This window comes from Oculina patagonica, chromosome 13 (genome assembly GCF_052425735.1).
Source record: "Oculina patagonica isolate OP01 chromosome 13, crgOcupat, whole genome shotgun sequence".
NCBI lineage: Eukaryota > Metazoa > Cnidaria > Anthozoa > Scleractinia > Oculinidae > Oculina > Oculina patagonica.
Window position 1 is genome coordinate 31,119,205 of NC_135770.1, and position 19,557 is coordinate 31,138,761.

A 19,557-nucleotide genomic window follows, 5' to 3' on the forward strand; every position below is an offset into this window, starting at 1 on the left:
TTTGCCAGATAACGTTTGTAGCCCAAAATTATCCCTTTCCGTATGAGAGAGCCGAATATACGTTTTGGACGCTTATACAGTATTCAATTAAATTTTTGAAATCAAAACCATCTGGTGATGTAGATTTTCATTTCAGTCCCGAAGTTTTGTCCCTGTTATATTCTAGGATCTGGATTCAGAAAATAACTAGAGCAAACCTCGATAATGATTTTGGTGAAATCGTGACTTATCTAGACAAGCCATCTTTTAAAACCTCCTTCGCTGTTCTATCTCGTGGCATTATCCCAATCCACATGTTTAAGGCAAATACAGTTTCAATGCTTTGAAACATGAATTTGGGATGTACAATTGTAAATCTTTCAAAAAAGGGTGCAAAGCAGAGACTTCTAGAAAAGAGTTAGTTAGGTAATATTCATCATTTCAGATACTTACCATATGCGCGCTGTCGATGGACATCCTGTTTTGATTTGAAGACTAAGTTAATTTTGTTTCTTTTAATGTTGCTCGCGTGTTGGAAAATGTAGTTTAGATAGACAAAAAGATTGGTTTTAACTGAGGTTGTCACTCGCTGCGTATTTAATTGTTTTTTTTTTTTCATTACCTACTTTAAATACATTTAAACCAAGTAATATAGTGGTAATACTGTATTTATAAGCATATGGTGACCGATTAGAAAGAGAAGTTTTTGTGATCATTTTCGGCGCAAAATTACCGTTACTCGTGAATGGGTTCAGAGTAAGACCAACAAAATGCTTCGTGTCTACCACTGTTCGAGGTAATCATATGTTGTTTTCTGGCTGTTTTACTGACTAAATTGAATCGAATTCTCTTTTAATTAAACTAAACTCGTTCAGCGAAGACATGTCATCATCATTGTTCCTTGTCACCCCCTTGGGAGCATAGGGCGTCCACCAGTTTCCTCGAGCGCACACGGTTCTTTACTGATGCTTTAGCTCTTTCCCAGGAGTAGCCTACTCCTTCCAACTCCTGCAGCATGGATCGCTTCCGAAGACATGTGCTATGCGCGCATTATGTCCGTGCTTTCGCTGTCCTTCAAAGGTTTCCATACTAGCAAAACGTTTGTGATCTCAAACCTTTGATAAATGTCGACTTAAAATTATCAACTTAATTATTGTTTCACATATGCTATGTAAAAAGCCAAATAACAGTTGACACTTGTTGTCACTCTATAGCACAAAATTATTTCAAGAGAGATGGGAAAAAATAGACACAGCTTTTGCTAATGACAGAAACTATTTAAGACTTTTCATTCAGTAACATACGTAAAACCAATTTAATAAAAAAAAGTGAGGGAAATAAATCCAGCAATTCCAGCAAAATTGAAAATGAAAGTTTTAATTTAAAAAAAAAATAAATAAATAAATTTATTTTCAAATAACTAGGTCAAATCCCTGGCAAAATAACATTGCTGTGATCTCCTGCACGCATTGTCCCGCGATCCCGACAATGTAACTATTTCAGTTTGGAAATAATAATTTTATCTCATGTCCTTTAGGGATGCATGGTAGTCGTTGTTTATTCAACACAGTTGAGTTTATAGATTACGTTTTGGTTACTTAAAAAAGGCTAAAAATTGATTTTTGATGAAAAGTCGATAACATCTGTTGTAATTGACAGCAATGTATCACAAATTAAAAATAGTTGTCCGCAGCTAGCACTAACAATCTTTGTTTTTTCTTACTTTAAGGTTTTCACAATTAAGCTAGAGCTGCGAGGACTGTTGTGAGAAATCAGTGAAATACAGCAGAAAATGCAATTTATACTGAATAGAATTTATCAATCAATCTTTTAACATACGAGAACTTTGTATTTCCTTATGTAAAAATTGAAGAGCGAGCAACGAACAACGGGATTAAGTTGTGTTGGGAACAACAGTTTTACAATTAAAAACCGTTCTTAGTGCCTTTTTTAAGCATATTTATTATTACATAAGTAGATATAAAAGGTTAATATAAAACTAACTATCCGGTAACGAAAAAGGTGCTTTGGGAAAAAAAAACACGATAATTGCAGCCTGATGTGCCTCTTAGGTGCGACGAGGATATATATATATATGTACGTTTTTTGTTTTAGTTTGTTTATTCTTGGTCTCAGGAACTCTGGAAACAGCATTTACGAGAATTTCATTTAAAAACATTTTTGGGGCGAGCATGACCCCAGACCCCCTTTGGCGCTCGCAACACGCCTTACAGCGGAAAAATGCTGTCTGCTGCTATCAGGAATAAGGAATCGGTTCTTTAGAAAAAAATGTCGAAAACCCTGAAAAAGTGCAAACAATTCGGTTTCATATACAGTAACGCTCGACAATGGACATCTACATAGGAGGTTACGCCCCTGACGGCTATTTTAGAACAATAACTAACTTGTTTGCCGAACCTAGTTAAAACTGCCGAACCAACTGATGATCTAAACAAAGATAAAGTTTTTATAGTACGTGGCGGTGGTTCCCATTCCCAAACGATAACAAAGAAAATATAATTCTTATAAGATTAAATTTAGAAATACAGTTAACAATAAATACAAGCGAAAATAATGAACGACGTTTCGGTGACATCCTGGCACCATTTTCAAGTTAAAATTCATATGCGAAAGAAAGTTATTTATACTAAGATAAAGGTGTGATAATGAATAAAGTTATTTTTATCTTAATATATTCATTATCACACCTTTATCTTAGTATAAATAACTTTCTTTCGCATATGAATTTTAACTTGAAAATGGTGCCAGGATGTCACCGAAACGTCGTTCATTATTTTCGCTTGTATTTATTGTTGAAAGAAAATTCTATCTTGCAAAAATATACAAAAAAAATTTAAAAAAAACGGTAAGTAAAGGTAAAATAAACTCAGATTTGATAATGGAAAGAGTTTATTTTGGTTACCGCCACATGCCACTTCAAACACTTCCGGTATCGGCGATGCGTTGTGTAGCTTTCTAAATGATTATTCAAAGCAGACAACAGCAAAAGCCATTAGTGTATAAACACTCTCGCACAACCCACGATTCTTGTTTTTACGAAGGGCTTACTTTTTTTATTGCTTTTTTGCTTTTTAAAAATACATCTGGTTATTCGAGCAAGTTTACGGATTGCGTTCAAAATATTCGAGAGAAACCTCCCTCGTCAATGAATTATATAAAAGCAAAAACGGAAGGCTGAATTTGGCTTATTTTGTATGAATAATTAAGTAGCACCATTTATAGCCTCCAGCAATTTAACATTAGCGATGCGTGGCGTAGTTTTCCAAAATGACGATGCAAAAAAACATTGACAAAACCTTGTTATTCACATTGGAACAGACACTTTGTTTCACGATTTCAGTGCTGTGTGTATGTTGATAGCTGATCGACATTAGCAATATAATTCGCTTCGGATTTTGTTAGCTGAAAAAGGTAATGTAGCAATTCGCATTTATTTTTATGTTATCATTTCGTTTGGTCGAAGGGTTTGAAACATTCGGTTGTATACGAGTTTTTCTCACAACATAGCGGTCGTTTACACGTCCTGCTTTACAATTAAAATTTTATAGATGTTATTAAAAACTGCCATATATTTAGACCTTCGTTTTCTGAATGATTTTGAATGTTCTGCTTGCATTTACTGAGCTCATTGTCCTGCAGTCGCAAAAATAATGCGAAGTATGATTCGTGTTTCTTTTTTCTTCCTTGCTACGTAAACAATATCAAACAACCTGGAATTGTTTGTTTTTTTATTGCTGAGATAGTAAGCGGATGAACAATGCAAGATTAGTTTTGCACTTGAAATGCGTTACCAATTTTTTCCCCAAGCTTATGGCAAATTCCAGCTGATATAAGGTTGAAGTAAAAAAAGCATTTACTTTATCTCCGGTCAAAGATGCAGTGGTTAACTTTGGTATAATAATTTGGCAGTTGATTCCCGTAGCTACAAAACAGGGCGACACCGGTTCTAGTCAGTTTCTCTAGCTTAGATAAACTGACCAAAACCTCTTCCCATAGCTATGAACAAATAGGTGTTAATTAATGCTAGTTAAATCGTTTAGCGAATAAAACAAGCCGCATCGCACATATATTTTTGCTATACCTTGCTAGCATTACGTCGTCCAACGTCGATTTACTAATTATCGCAGCGATGCTTAGTGTTTAGACACAAAAATGCACGAGTTTGCTCTCAGTTACAGTAAAAGAGAGATTTTTTCCCATGATAAACGCCTGCTTATAATATGTCGTTTACCCTTCTAACATTTCGTTCGAAACTTCTAGCATTAATCAAATAACAAAACCATGCGACAGTTTCACAACAAATTGCCTAATCTCTCGGCATTCGATCAAAATCTGGTTTTTCAGTTTATACTTTCACTGGATAACAGCAACGAATATTTAGTGAAATAATTTCTACTTCAGTACTTTTACTGCAAACAACTAAAGCAATCAATATCCTTGCAAATATTTGCCATAATGGTTGCCATAGTTACGCTGGACAAACAGTTCGTAAGAGTGTTTCGCATTCCAATCAAAAGCGGCAAACAAATCAACTGACGTAAGTGTCATAAATCAGGCATAAATGACAATTGAAAAGCTTTTAATTTTTAATTTTTATTAGTCTGAAAAAGTTTAACGAACACTCAAAACTGTCGCGTTACGCTCCCCTAATGTTCTCCCCCCGGGTGCGGGGTAGGGGGGGTGGGAGGTGTTGTAAGTTGGAAATATTTTGTTTGAGGGTGTTCATCTGGAGTCTTGGTGCTCCTATCCATTAAAGTAATTTTTTGCGACGAAAAAATGGCCAACATATTAGATGATAAAGATAGCAAAAACATCAAAAAAGCTTCGAAGGGAAGTCACTTGATTTTTAAAGCTCGTCTTCAGGAGAGAAACATCAAAAAAATCAGCGACACCGGAGGAATTGGCCACTGGGCGAAAATTCTACGCCAAAGTTAGTAGCCATTTTAATTCATTTTGTGTTTTTAGAGCTCTTGGAACATAACACCCTCTTCGATCTGCATAATTCTTCATATCATACTTAGCCTCATCCAATAATTGCTAATTATTAAAAACTAGCAATGGTATATTGCAATTCCTGCGTTTTGATTGGTTAGCAGGCAATAATATGGTATATGAGCTCATATACCATTGACCAGAAATATGGTAGCCAAAACGTGTATTCCACTCGCGCTTGTTGGATATGAGATCGTTATAGCCAAGTCGGCGCCTGGTTGGCTGTCTACTATCTCATATTCAACGCGCGCTCGTGGAATAATTGTTAAGTATCCCCCGGTTTTTGCATTGCAAAGATTGACACAGAAAGCTTGATTGTTCCGACCTTAAGCTATATTACGTCGTTGTTTTACATGAATGTTGCTTGATATGACTGGGAATCCACTCCTCCGGTAGTTTTCAAGTCGAATTGTTTTATGGATGGTAAAACACCGTTTTGGTAATAGATCTGTTTTTTTCTTGGTGTCTGAATTTTACGATCATTAAAATACGCATAGCTGTCATACCTGCTATAAAAGGTTTGCAAACGAATATAAACGACGTTGGGGCCTTCCAATATAAAAATCTTATCGACCGGCGTGCTTTTTCACAACCCCGTGTGACAACATTTTTCAATAGTGTCAAACCTTTTGGGTTAAGTACACCTTATTGCAGGTCTTTATGTTTTAAAAACTCTAGCTCGAGAGAGAAAAAATTACAAATGAATTATTTGCTTCAATACTTTGACAGTTATATGAAATCGATAACCAAACGTAGCGACCTTCTAGCTCCTGTGTGGAACTTCCATACCGTTGGGTGTACGGAAAGTTGTCGCAGATGGATTTGAACAAGCTCAGTGATCGAATGATGAAACAATTATTGAACTCGGTTATCGCAAAATATCTTGTTGTGTCTGTGAGTGTCTCGCAAATCAAAAATTGCACGCCACTGGGTCTTTTTTGCTCAACCTCGTCCAATAACTGTTTATTTATCAGTATTATTATCACTTTCATCATCATTAATATTATTTTTAATATATTATCCGTCAGAGTTGACAGTTGCTTTGAAGGAATGGCGATACCACTGATCGTCTCTCTGCTGTCACTTGTATTAACTGGGACCACAGTCTACTCGGCGAGCAACAGTACCTGCACCGGCTGCCGGCCTGCTAGCGACTGCAATGGTGGGAATTGCACGCATTATTGTGTCGGTGGAGGATGTAACATGACCTGCTCATCGAGTGTAAAATATTGCGATCAATTCTGCACTGGTGGTGGATGCAATAGCGAGTGTGATGCTGAAAAGTGCAATCTTGGTTGTACCGGGGGAAACTGTACCATGGCCTGTCCATCTGGTGTAAAAGAATGTCATCTAGGCTGCACCGCTGGGGGATGTCACTTCAATTGTGATGCCGATTACTGCAATTGTGTGGGAGGTTGCAGGACCGAGTCGGCGAGAGACATCATTTGCACTGGTTGCGGGCGTAGCGAGTGCGATGCTGAAAAGTGCACACTTGGATGTACCGGGGGAGGATGTAACATGACCTGCCCATCGAGTGTGAAGAATTGCGATCAAATCTGCACTGGTGGAGGATGCCACAGCGAGTGTAATGCCGAAAAGTGCGTGCTTGGTTGTACCGGGGGAGACTGTACCATGACATGTCCGTCTGGCGTAAAAGAATGCGAACTACACTGCACCAGAGGAGGATGTCACTTCAACTGTGATGCCGAAAAGTGCATACATCGTTGTGCTGGGGGTGAATGCACTAGTGAAGCCAGTCTTCAAGGAGGAGCCTCGTTTGGTTTGCTTTTAATGCTCGCACTGGTAGTCTTTACGTAGAACTATTACTGTATGGAAACCCAGTTTTTTTTCTATATTTTTGTGTACCGTACCGTTCTGAGTTTAACTTCAGAATTTAACTGTCTTTGTGTTTAACTGATATTCTCACGAAGTTTTACTTTTGTGCTATCAACTTGGGAAAGCATTCATGAAAAAAGAATTGTTGCTTAGTAAAAATGACAAGTTCCACAGCTATGACCGCAAGCTGACAACGTTCGGTATTCTTGACTGCAATTTACGTATTTATGTTAGTAGTTTGTTGCCTTGCTATATTTCCTGTATAGTACACTCAGCAAAAAAGTTTGTGATGATCTTAAATATATTTCATGTGTCTCCAAAGCGATTTCATGCGTCTCCCTGGCTTCATTATTCTTGCCAGTCCTGCATCATTTTGTTTGCATGTTTTCAAATTTGCCGCGTTTAGCCGCGCTTGCGCGTTACTGCCATAAAGAAACGAATTATGCACTCCATTTGTACCTCTGTCGAATGCAATTTTAAAAATAAATTGTACTGTACGGCGAGCAATCATAATTGGTAATTCGGTTAAAAAGTAAAGTCTGTGTCCGAGCCATGAGGCTCATACAGCCGGAGCTTATCCCGGTTTCCGTAGCATTAAGCGACTAGGAGTATTGCTACTCCCCCCTGGATGGGATGCTAGTCCATCGCAGGGTTACCCCCCAGCAGTAAATTCGCCGGTACCCATTTATACACCTGGGTGGAGAGAGGCACTGTGAGAGTAAAGTGTCTTGCCCAAGAACACAACGCAGCGCCCCGGCCAGGCCTCGAACCCGGGCCGTTCGACTCGGAGTCGAGCGCGCTAACCATTAGGCCACCGCGCCTCTCACACGTTTAGCCGCGCTTGCGCGTTGCTGCCATAAAGAAATGAATTATGCACTCCATTTGTACCTCTGTCGAATGCAATTTTAAAAATAAATTGTACTGTACGGCGAGCAATCATAATTGGTAATTCGGTTAAGTCTGCTCAAAATGATTTTATTTTAACCTATATGTGCTCATATAGTTTTATTTTTAATCTTATTCTCCTGTGTTACCTGCCACTGGTATGCTACCTTTAACTTATAGTGTAAATACCAATCTTAAGAGCTGTTGCATTTTCTATAACTTTTTCTCTGGCCCAGCATACCACTAGTCCAAATACCTGACGGCTGGAATCGATGTAGCCTGTGTACAGCCGTCCCGTGAGGGGAGCGGTACGGCTGTACACAGGCTAGAATCGGTGCTCGCTATTCAATTCCCTCGTTTCAGGGCTGATATGTCAAATTGTCTCTAGAATGGAAGCATTTTAAATCGTTTTTTTAGTCCCTATTTTTTTCTTCCTACAATGCAATTCTCACGCGAATGCTCAGATAAGAAGATGACTAAAGAAAAATTGTCTCGATATTCGAACTAACGCTCATTGATCTAATATCAAGATTTTTTTTATTTTCTTTGATGGCGTAAAGTATCAGCTCTACAGCAAGAAAGAGAAACGACTGTAAACTCGTGCTTGCAATGACCTGTTTATTTAAGTCGCAAAATTTGAGAATGCAGTATTGACCTCAACTATTCTTAAACCCCACAAAGCATCAACAATAAACACGCTCGTAAAAAAGAGAGAGCTTATATTTTGGTCAACACTAAGAACGCGGACTCTAGCCCAGTCCATGAGAAAGTCCACGATGTACGGACTTCCGGTCTTTTACGCTCAAATCTGACTTGCTGACAAAAAATAAGAAACTATCCATGCTAAAGAATCGTACTTGGCCAGAGTCCGCTTTCTGGGTGTTGACCAACAACAGGGCGGGCTCTTGTGAAGAGATTCCCTACGTATGGGCGTACATACGGGAAAACCACTTTTTTTCGGTTTGATAGGTTTACCAGTTTTTGTTAGGTACGGTGCCCCACTCGCGCGCGTCTTCGGAAAACGCGGGAGATCCGCTACTAGTAGAACCCTTATCCTACGGTTTTTGTACTTTAAGTGCCAATTTCTAAATTTACCAGAAATTGACCGTCAGTCGTTTTATTTCGAATTTCTTCATATCTTGCCCATTTTATCTCTATAGTGAAGTATTTTCAAAAATAAAGTTAAAAGTTTCGTCAGCCTTTTATTTTTGTCAAAATCGGGCAAAGTTTGAAATACGGCAAATGAGCGTCCTTCCAGTCACGAAACTAGCCGAAAATTGATCATTTTTATCTCGCTCGTACAAAAAAAAAGCAGAATCGTCTGCATATGAAATTCTACTTAAAAATAAACACATCCTTGCTCTTCATAATGCACTAATTTATTTGAGATAAGCTCAAAAATTGTTTACGCTTCAGCCGTTAGAAGAAACCCCATTTCTGCAGTTTTAAATTTTCGCAAAATTTCTCTACTTTCAACGTTCAAGAAACCCAATTGGTACGTTGAGTTTGAGCTTTAAATGACCATAGATTTGAAGCACATTTCTTGTAGTTTACTGTGTTAAAATCTTTCCGGCGGCACTAAAAAAGTACCCCGTCGAGAGACTTAAATGTGAAGGTTATTTTGACGCGTGACGAGACCGTGAAACAAACAAGCCGGCCGTCACGATTACTCTTCGTTAATTATCGCTTTAAAACTATACGAGTTCTAAATGCTTAACCGGAATGGTTTAGAGTCTGTGTATTTTATGTTGAACCGAACATCATATTACTTTGTCAAATAACATTATAATATGTTCACTTAGAAGACATACAAGACGGGAGATATTCTGTTGATGTGTAATTCGAAACTGTTTACATTGGTTTGCTAAAATTTACACCAGTGAAGAAATCAGTTGTATTCAAATTTACTTCATATAGCGACCGAGTTTAAAGACAACAAAGAATATAACATTCGAAAGAAAAAACTGAATTACATAAATTCACTTTGAAGCGATCCCTTGCCGGATAAAGTTACCAGAGGGCAAACAACTGTAGTTTGCGATAAACTGCCTAGGCGACAATTTGTCGCATAGGCAGTATAAATATTTCTGAAAGTTCTATAAACACGCTTCGTTTCTGAAAGCTCATCCTACGTGAAGCCGTATTGACACGCTAAGAAAGTACTTACCACAATTATTTGACCTGTAGTGCCAGAATGTCTTTGTATAAAACGGCCAAATGTGAAACGCTTGAAACTATGTGACTAAAACAAATTGTTGGCGTGATTAAAACCGCGTGGGATCTGGTAACAAAACAATATCGCAACGCAACACTGAAAAAGTTGAATACTGTATTAAGAAACGACAAAACTCCTGGTATTTGACCTTAGTTAAGGAAGATCTCTTCAAAATACCACAAAACATTCTCGGCCTTTGGGAACCTCTGGAAGGAAGAAAGGCACCTTGATCGATTGCTCGTGGACGTTTGGATCAAAGCTTAATGTCCTTTACCAATAATGACACTAACACTAACCTTTGTAAGAAAGAACTTAGCGATGGCTGAAATGTTTCCTCTAGGCTAGCTAACATTAACCTGCACTTATGCCACACGTCTATTTTCAATGAAGCGTATTTTAGAATGCAAAACAGTTAACCTTTTGCCTTTCAATTGCTTTCAAGTGCCAAATACGATACTCGAAAATAAAACAAAACAAAACAAACATACAAAAAAACAGCGATAGCTTGGAATGTCTTTTTAGTTTCGAAAAACCACCGCGCGTGATCCAACGACGGAATAACGAACAATAAAATGACTGTTTTGCAATCTAACCTGTTCCAAGTTTCAGAATAGTGAGAACAGCAAGAACATTACAAAGCCACGAACACGAGTTAAAAAAAAACTCTATATATACGTCTGCACTCTATTTCTTTCTATTCTAGACATTCCCACTATAAACTAAAAGCTCTGAACGAACTGTTATTTAACAAGCTAGCTTCACGTGGCATAGCAAAACAGTGTTCGTAAAAAGGAAACGGAAAATGTTCTGTGCTTCATTTGGTAGCTCTGCAGGGGCAGCTATCAACAAGCTCTTCCAGGAGTGCCATATAAGGAGCTTTCCTCCTCACCGCCGGTACTGGTACATCAAGCTCCAAACTTTGGCACAGATGCTGCAGCATTCCCAACTTTGTTTTCTGGAACTCCGCTCTGTTTGTGACCAAGGAGCATATCTCGTACTGGTCCACAATTATTGGGTGTCGGATGTGCAGAGCCGACATTACATTTTCTCTTGCTTGTGAGAAATTTTCTTGCTCCTCTGCTGCCAAAGCATCTTCTAATGTCACCTCAACTTGCTGCTGGCGCCGCTTTGCTGCAAGGCGAGAAAAGTAAGATGACACTTGCTGAGGAATCAGGAATTCCGAGACAGAAAACAACCTTTCCCCGTTTGTACCCCGGGCACGGCGCATTTCTTTTGCCACTGCATCTGCCTCCATTTTTCTACCAGTTGACTCGCCTATGTCGAATTTGGCATCTAGGTAACTCTTTTGCTTTTCGTTAAACCTGTAGGCTTTCTTTACTTCTTTTAGTGCCCAGCCCTCTTGGACAGTTTCACCTTGGCTCGAAGTGTTAGCTGAGCTTGTGGCTTGCAAAGAAGGAAGAACGCCTACACCTTCCTGGAGGCGGACAGCATACTGTAGCTTGGCCAGATCCATAAGAGTGTGCCTCTCCGGTGACATGACACAGGAATCTAAGGACAGGTGACGTTCCAGGGCAGACGAACGTTGAAATACTTTAACGCAACCTTCCTTGGGGCAGGAAAACACACTAGATTGCGGACTTTCAGTACTGGCACATTGTTGCTGATCATCAGTGGTTACCTGGACCTTGGGTGGCTTTGTTTGCCTTCCAGATACTGCCTTGAACCCACCAGGTGAAAACAAAACAGAAAGCCAGCTGTAGTTGACATCTGTAATAAAAGTGGACATAATCAACAAAAACATCATAACAGAGTAAAGAGGCCTCCATTAACGCTATTATGGTAAAAAAAATTGTAACAAATTATTTTGACATTGATTATTTTCATTACTATTATTATTACTATTATTATTACGTATCTTGTGTTTGACCGTCCGTCGGCCAGCTGTTTTTGCTTATAGATCCTCTTGAAACGTTAAAAAATACCGACGAAGCCAAATTATGATCATCATCGTTATCTTATCCTAATCGTAAACCTAATCATCATCATTAGTATTACTATTTCAAACAGTAGCTAAACAATGCTTGGTAGTATGAAAGAACGCACCTGAAACATTCTCAATCCCGATGCCCTTTCCTGAGCCAATACCATACGCACGCCAAGCCTGGAAGGATCCGTCAGTGAACTGAAAATTATTCAGTTTACTTATACCGGAAATTTTCTGCGGCTCCACGGTTTGGTTTATTGAGAGCAAGTGAGCTACCCTGACACCTTGTACTCCCCCATGTGAAAGGAGGGCCTGCTTCATTTCCTCTGCTGTTGTAACATCGTGGCCTTCGTTAAGGTATATACGGATGTGGGACTTACACGTGGCTGCCAGCCTGTCCGCCGCTCCCTTTCCACCTTGGGGGTCACTGAAATCCAGTCCTGCTATTTTAATTCCGGTTGACTGTTCCATTTTTGGGCAAGCAACAACGGTATTGGCGCAATGATAGCAGCCCGCGTTGTCCTGACGAAGGTAGGCCATGGTTATGTCTGGACATTCCGTTTTGAGAGTTTTCAACACGTGCTGTATCATCAGAACCACTGCGACGCTGTCTTGGCTACAGGACTGAACAATGTGTACAAACGCCTGTGACTGGAGTTCTCCATCTTTTCTTCGGAACGCAACAGAAATGTGCCAGGAAATTCCCCTCTTCCCAAACCAATCCTGCTGGGATTCCCTGTACAGCTGTGGGAGAAACTTCATGGCCCAGTCGTTCACAATCAGCACGGTGTTGTCATTCAGCAGTTCAAGAATATCTATCCTCGATTTATCCTGCTGTACTGACCGTAACAGATGGGCTTTCCACGCTTTAACTGATCGCGTTGCCGCCTCGTATAGAAACAGGATTTCATCTCGTTCATCCTCATTGTGAAATTTGGTATTTTCCACAGCTTCGCCAACCTCTTGTAGGGCGCTATTTAGAGCTTGGCACTGATCACACAGCTCGTCATGGTTGTGGTCGCATCGCTGTTTGAACGCATTCTCAGTTGGGTCGCTTAGTGCGTATACACTGCAGTGGTCAGCAACTCTAGCACTACTGTCTACGTGCACCTGATTAAGAAATAAAATTTATTTACACTATTAATACACTTATGACTGATTTTTCGGTTTCTGCTACTATAACTGCTGCTGAGGTTACCTCTTCCACTACAAAAGCATCTACTAAAAGAACCAACACCAAAATAAACACCGCAACCACAACCAATACCTGGCATCTTACCAGCACTATAGTGCTTCTACTGCTGCAGTTCCTTCTCCTATTACCACTATTTTAACAATAGAGTGTTTCTGTCGAGGAACTATTTAACAATTAGACGGCAAGCTCGAGGTTTCTACCGGCTGATAGTTGGCGAGGGGCGAAGCCCCGAGCCAACTATCAAAAGCCGGTAGAAACCGAGAGCGAGCCGTCTAATTGTGTTAGCATAACTCACTGACCGATCTATTAAACTCAGAATATCGCTAGAATTGATTTACTGAAGGTTTTGCTTGATAAAATTCAGCGAAGACTACGCGCGCGCTCCGAGAGCCTTCTACGGATCGATAGTAGGCACCTGTGTAGCCAATCAGATTGCGCGATTACCAATAGTAGGTCAGTATGGTTATGCTAACGGCTGCCCCTCGCCAACTATCAGCCGATAGAAACCTCGAGCTCGCCGTCTAATTGTTAAATAGTTCCTCGACAGAAACACTCTATTGTTAAAATAGTGGTAATAGGAGAAGGAACTGCAGCAGTAGAAGCACTATAGTGCTGGTAAGATGCCAGGTATTGGTTGTGGTTGCGGTGTTTATTTTGGTGTTGGTTCTTTTAGTAGATGCTTTTGTAGTGGAAGAGGTAGTGCCCTCCGGCGGACGGGCACTATCGCGTCACGTGTTCAATTTAAACCAATCAGAATCGGAGAAAATTTAGTGGCGAACTATAATAAGTAATAAAGTTATCGTTTTAAAAATTCTTATGATTCCAATTTTCCCATAAGCAAACCTTTTCTACTGGACGTACGAAGAAGCAAGTATATTTGTAATATATTGTACATAGCTTACCTTGAAATCGCTCTTAAGATAGAGTTTTCCCGCCTTCAAGGACTCTTTAATGCGGCTTGCCCACTCTCCGCTGTCAGCTCTAAGTGACGAAATATCCTCCACTATTGAAGCGAGGTCATCAAATGCTCGTGCTCCTTCTGCTACAAAATAATCTAAGCCCTGCAAGGACTTGCGCACCGATGCACTACATTCTGTCAGTATTCGTAGCATGGTACTGCGGCTGAAAGGCTTAAAACTGTTCTCACTGCAATACTGCATGTACTGCATGACAATCCGTTCAGGTATCATTGTGCGAATGATGTTTGGCACCGTGATAATTTTACCGGACGAAAGCTGAAGGTGCTTTTCACCAAATGGTAAGTCCTGAACGAGATGTGGGCTTGTGATAAACCCAAGAAAATGATCCAGTTGGTTTGCGTCTATCCGTAGTCTTGGAGCCTCGCTTTTGGGCACTGGAGCATGCCTCCCGTATTGAGCACTGTGCAATTTGGCCATTGTGTAACGGTACTGGGTCAAACCAGGTATGAATTCAGATATGGCTTTGAAACTTGCGACCCCTGACATCACGGACAGCACCTGCCGCCGTGTGTCCCAGCTGGTGGCATTGCTGTACGACTCTGCCAGAGCTTCTAGGTAGGCTACCTCAGATGGATGAGAAGCTTCATGGAGTCCCAGTTGCTGGTTCACGGTTGCAGACGTCTGTAGAGCTTTCCACAAATGGGGAGCGTTATTAGGCGAAACCACTTTAAGTACAGCTGACACAATCTCGCTAGATCGCTGGACATAGCGCTGCCTTGTACGCACACTGACTTCGCCCCATTCCAGCCAAGGCCTTCCAAGCGGCTGGATCTGACAGTGATTGAGGAAAATATTAAAAGCTTCTCTTGGTCGGGCTACCACCCTTGCAAAACCACTTCCTTCTCCAGAGGAAGAAACAGTACTGGCCGACTCGGGAGAAAATACAGGGCTGTCATCGGAAATCGTCATCCGCCCAAGTCCTGCTGTGAGATCCTCGTCAGAGGCAGCACTGATATCCCCTTCCTGCAATCCAAAGGTACAACATTTCCAGCTTAGAATATGAATAAAAGCTCTGTTGCTCTTAATTCATTCCGGTGGACCAGGGGCTGGGTGTTTAAATAGGGTGTCTCCCCCTCCCCCTCTAACTTCCCGCTCTTGAGTCACAAGCCAAAAAAAATATATAGCGCTAGAATAAAATAGCAAAGGAGCGCTGGATTTGCTCCTGCACGGAATACACGAATGGTCACTGACATGATATTACCTCTTCCTGGGCAGATTTGTCGCTCTTTTCCTGTTCTTCTTGTTCGCTTGGCACTTCAGAGGACTCTACAGGCTCGCTGATATCTTCACTGACCGTCACACGTGACATAATATTGATCAAATATTCCCTACACTGCCTGCAAATAGCTGTGAAATTGTAAAAAAAATATATATATATAAGCTACCAATAGTTGTTACATTCAATATTCTTTAAAATGTTGTTTACAAAGAATTTCGCAACTCAAACCTGAGGAAACCTTCCGCATTTCCGAGAAACCCGTTTTTTACTTATATTTACTTATCCACACTTCCTGTAAAACTAGACAAACTCGGCAGACACGGCGTAATCACCAAGGGAAAAGCCCTGGGAACGAGGTTGACAGCGTAAAGAATTTTATAATGCGTTCTTTTTTGCGAATTACCGTATTATCTCGATAAACGCCGGACCCCGATTAAACGTTGGCCTCGAGTAAACGCCGTGTAAAAATTGCTACTTTTTAAATAAACGCGTGCGCTGGGAGGGGGGGGGGGGGGAGTTGTTGGAGGTCCCGGCGTTGATTGCAACATAACGTCTCCAATCCGCAATAATGTACTTTTGGGTAATTATCAACTTTGGAGACCCAGGGAAAGATTTTCGGGGCAAGACGAAGAGAAAAATCGCCCCGCCCTGACAAACGGCCCTTTGGTCTCGGAGATCGGTAACAATAAATCAATCTGAAAAATTGACAGAAAATTATCCGTTAATAAACGCCGGGCCCCGATTAAACGCCGGCTTCAAATAAATGCTGGGTCCACCAAGCCAAGTTTGTGGGCGTTTAATTGAAAAAATACGGAACTCCAGTTTCAAATCATTTTTGCGGTTTTATCGCTTTGCGCCGGTACTAATAAACGTTTTCCCAAAGTTTGGCACAAGTATAACTAACTGATGTCACGAAAAAAACCATTTCTCTGTAACGAAAAAAATTCTAAAAAACGTGGTAGTAAAAAAACGTGAAACCGTTTGAGGTGCCAAATAAAAAAAAAGAGTGTACCATAAAAACCGTTGCAGTAAAATAAGAAACTAAAGCCGCCCTATATAGTGTTTAGAAATTGTCCAAATGATCAGCTTCTCGTTTCTGGTTGGTTTCTCGGCTTTGGGGCTTACTTTTAAAACAAACTTTCCACTTTTTCAAAAATCTATGAACAATCAATTATCAAATCGAATGTAGCCTGCATGGGAAGGCTTAAGGGTGTGGTCAGCGGAAATGACACGCGCGCAACGCGAGACGCTTGCGAGGGCGCTTTGCACTGGCGCCACGTGCTCGGAAGATCTCCATTTTTCCTCTCCTTTCGATCCTTCTCGCGCAGCCTATTAACATTGAATGACTATTATTAAAACAATGTATAATACGTACGCGAGCCTACTGGTACAAGTATCTTCGTGGTCTCCAACAAGTATGCAGATTGTGCCTTCTTTAACCCACACTGAGCTTTTGGACCAGAAGACTTGTGGGCAGCCATTTCAGGAGGAATTGTACAACGGGACTTGTTGTGCCGCCACCTGGTACCAAATAAATCGCGATGGCGAGGGCACACCGTCATTTTCAGATGCGACTCTTCAATTTCAAAAATACCTAAAAATTGTTGATTGAAAATTCAGTCAACGAAAGTAGTTGTATGCCGAATATATAAAGAAAAAAAGAACGCTAAACGTAGTGATGTGGTTGTAAAGCTTTTAACTGCTATATAAGCTTACCTGCGCGAGTAAGCAACAGCTTTGCTTCGTTGTCCACACCAGAATCGTCGCTAATCTTGCAATACACAAGATGAGATCGGACATCTTTCCTGCAATCGCTGATCGCAACACATGCTACATTTGCCGGGTTGAAGGAACTTGGACCGCACGCACCTCCGACGAAGCAAGCGTAGCCACAAGATGCCATAAAGGCTTTGATAAAACCACGAGGAACGACAATAACGTGTGTTATGGCAAAATCTACAGACTAAAATACCTACAACCACAAACTCACAAACGAAAAGACAACGGAAAGACTGGGGGTCTGCCAAAATTCCACAGCGTAAGTGTCACGCAATCTTATCGAAACAAAAGAATTTTGAAGTGTCAAGTTACGACCTTTGCTCCTGTCTTCGTTGTTGACACATTTCGAAGTAAATAACATTTATGGCAATTGGTCAGCATGGCACAAATATTATTTAGGATACTGTTAGATTCAACAATCAAGTGCAAGACGTCCAAGACTGTATTCATTTCGCAAATCGGGTAAGTTTTGTATCTTTCCGCTGAGAACGAAAAAGAGAGAGAAGGAATTGATCGTTGTACGCTATTTATAACTTAATTATATTTAGAATTTGCACGAAAGGTTTCGTTCTATTTCACCAAACAATGTTAAATATTATTATCCATCTTCATAGATATCTCAGGAGGCATTTTCCTTAAGAAACTGGCTATAGTTTGTTATAAAACTGTGTTTAGTACATCGGCGCTTGTTTGTTTTACGGCCTCTTCACGCGTCAAAATAACCTTCACATTTTAGTCTCTCGACGGGGAAATATTTTAGTGCCGCCGGAAAAATTTTAACACAGTAATCTACAAGAAATGTGCTTCAAGGGATCGCTTTAAAGTGAATTTATGTAATTCAGTTTTTTCTTTCGAACGTTATATTCTTTGTTGTCTTTAAACTCGGTCGCTATATGAAGTAAATTTGAATACAACTGATTTCTTCACTGGTGTAAATTTTAGCAAACCAATGTAAACAGTTTCGAATTACACATCAACAGAATATCTCCCGTCTTGTATGTCTTCTAAGTGAACATATTATAATGTTATTTGACAAAGTAATATGATGTTCGGTTCAACATAAAATACACAGACTCTAAACCATTCCGGTTAAGCATTTAGAACTCGTATAGTTTTAAAGCGATAATTAACGAAGAGTAATCGTGACGGCCGGCTTGTTTGTTTCACGGTCTCGTCACGCGTCAAAATAACCTTCACATTTAAGTCTCTCGACGGGGTACTTTTTTAGTGCCGCCGGAAAGATTTTAACACAGTAAACTACAAGAAATGTGCTTCAAATCTATGGTCATTTAAAGCTCAAACTCAACGTACCAATTGGGTTTCTTGAACGTTGAAAGTAGAGAAAATTTGCCAAAATTTCAAACTGCAGAAATGGGGTTTCTTCTAACGGCTGAGGCGTCAACAATTTTTGAGCCTTTCTCGATTAAATTAGTGCATTTTGGAGAACGATGATATGTTTATGTTTGGGTAGAATTTCATTTGCAGAGGTCTCTGCGTTTCTTTTTACGAGCAAGATGAACATGGTCAATTTTCGGTTAGTTTCGTGACCGGAAGGACGCTCATTTGCCGTATTTTAAACTTTGCCCGATTTTGACAAAAATAAAAGGCTGACGAAACTTTTAACTTTATTTTTGAAAATACTTCACTATAGAGATAAAATGGGCAAGATATGAAGAAATTCGAAATAAGACGACTGACGGTCAATTTCTGGTAAATTCAGAAATTGGCACTTAAGCAAGCAAAAACTTCTTCCAAATATGACACAAAATTAAGTTTGCCTCGTGCAAGTTACATGCCTAATGCATGCTACATAGCTCTGGTAGAATCGGAATAATCCCACATTCTTAAAACAAAGATACTGGACTTACATACATACATACAAATTTTATTAACCCATCCCTACGCAACCAACATCTGAAAAATTGTAAGCCTTGTTACATTTACTCAAAACCACAGAAAATGTCGTTGTCGCTGATAGCTTTAACGAGACAAGCCAACATAAATTATTATCAATTCCTTGTCACTTGCGAATTCCTTCATTACAGAACACAATGAATATATTATACAAACTGAACTGACTTCAATTTTCAGATATCTTATTAAAAACCGTATCACAAGCAAACTACACGTAATTGAAGAAACGTTCCCCATGCGAAAAGCACAAACCATGAACGGTATGACCAAGGGTGTTCTGGGTAGACAGCCTTGTATTCCTTTTATTGATGATCAAGTTATTCTCTTTTTTTAAGGTCGGGACACACTAGGTGACACGTCGCTGCAACACGTCGCGGCGACATGTTGCTGCGACATGTCTCCTCGTGTGACATGGTGCATTCTTGCGACAAACCAGTCGCTGCGACAAAATTTTGTCGCTGCGATGTGTCGCACGAATTCAAACTGGATTGAATTCGTGCGACACAACGCAGCGACAAAATGAGTGATAGCAGCGTTATCGCAGCGTGTGTACACGTTTGCGACAAGTTGCTGCGACAAATTATAAATTAACCAATG

The 19,557-nt window shown here is 40.1% G+C and overlaps 2 protein-coding genes across 2 annotated transcripts; one reads left to right on the plus strand and one right to left on the minus strand.

Moving 5' to 3' along the window:
• The first annotated feature begins 3,277 nt into the window (after window positions 1-3,277).
• LOC144636067 (uncharacterized) lies at window positions 3,278-7,338 on the plus strand. Its single transcript, XM_078495209.1, has 2 exons — window positions 3,278-3,411; window positions 6,021-7,338. Exon 2 carries the CDS (start codon window positions 6,043-6,045, stop codon window positions 6,808-6,810), a length of 768 nt encoding a protein of 255 aa, XP_078351335.1. The 5' UTR covers window positions 3,278-3,411; window positions 6,021-6,042; the 3' UTR covers window positions 6,811-7,338.
• Window positions 7,339-8,842: 1,504 nt separating this feature from the next.
• On the minus strand, window positions 8,843-17,898 carry LOC144637131 (uncharacterized). The gene is made up of 6 exons (XM_078496278.1): window positions 16,984-17,898; window positions 16,643-16,861; window positions 15,250-15,395; window positions 13,971-15,011; window positions 11,993-12,983; window positions 8,843-11,656 (listed from the first exon to the last, which is right to left on the minus strand). The coding sequence occupies exons 1-6, from the start codon at window positions 17,168-17,170 to the stop codon at window positions 10,743-10,745; spliced, it is 3,498 nt and encodes a 1,165-aa protein (XP_078352404.1). The 5' UTR covers window positions 17,171-17,898; the 3' UTR covers window positions 8,843-10,742.
• Window positions 17,899-19,557: the final 1,659 nt, after the last annotated feature.

Coding starts and splice junctions, on each gene's coding strand:
- LOC144636067 (XM_078495209.1), top strand. CDS start 6,043: ATGGCGATACCACTGATCGTCTCTCTGCTGTCACTTGTATTAACTGGG.
- LOC144637131 (XM_078496278.1), bottom strand. CDS start 17,170: ATGGCATCTTGTGGCTACGCTTGCTTCGTCGGAGGTGCGTGCGGTCCA. Junction 16,862..16,983: donor GCTGTTGCTTACTCGCGCAG/GTAAGCTTATAT, acceptor AACAATTTTTAG/GTATTTTTGAAATTGAAGAG. Junction 12,984..13,970: donor ATCTTAAGAGCGATTTCAAG/GTAAGCTATGTA, acceptor TTTCTTAATCAG/GTGCACGTAGACAGTAGTGC.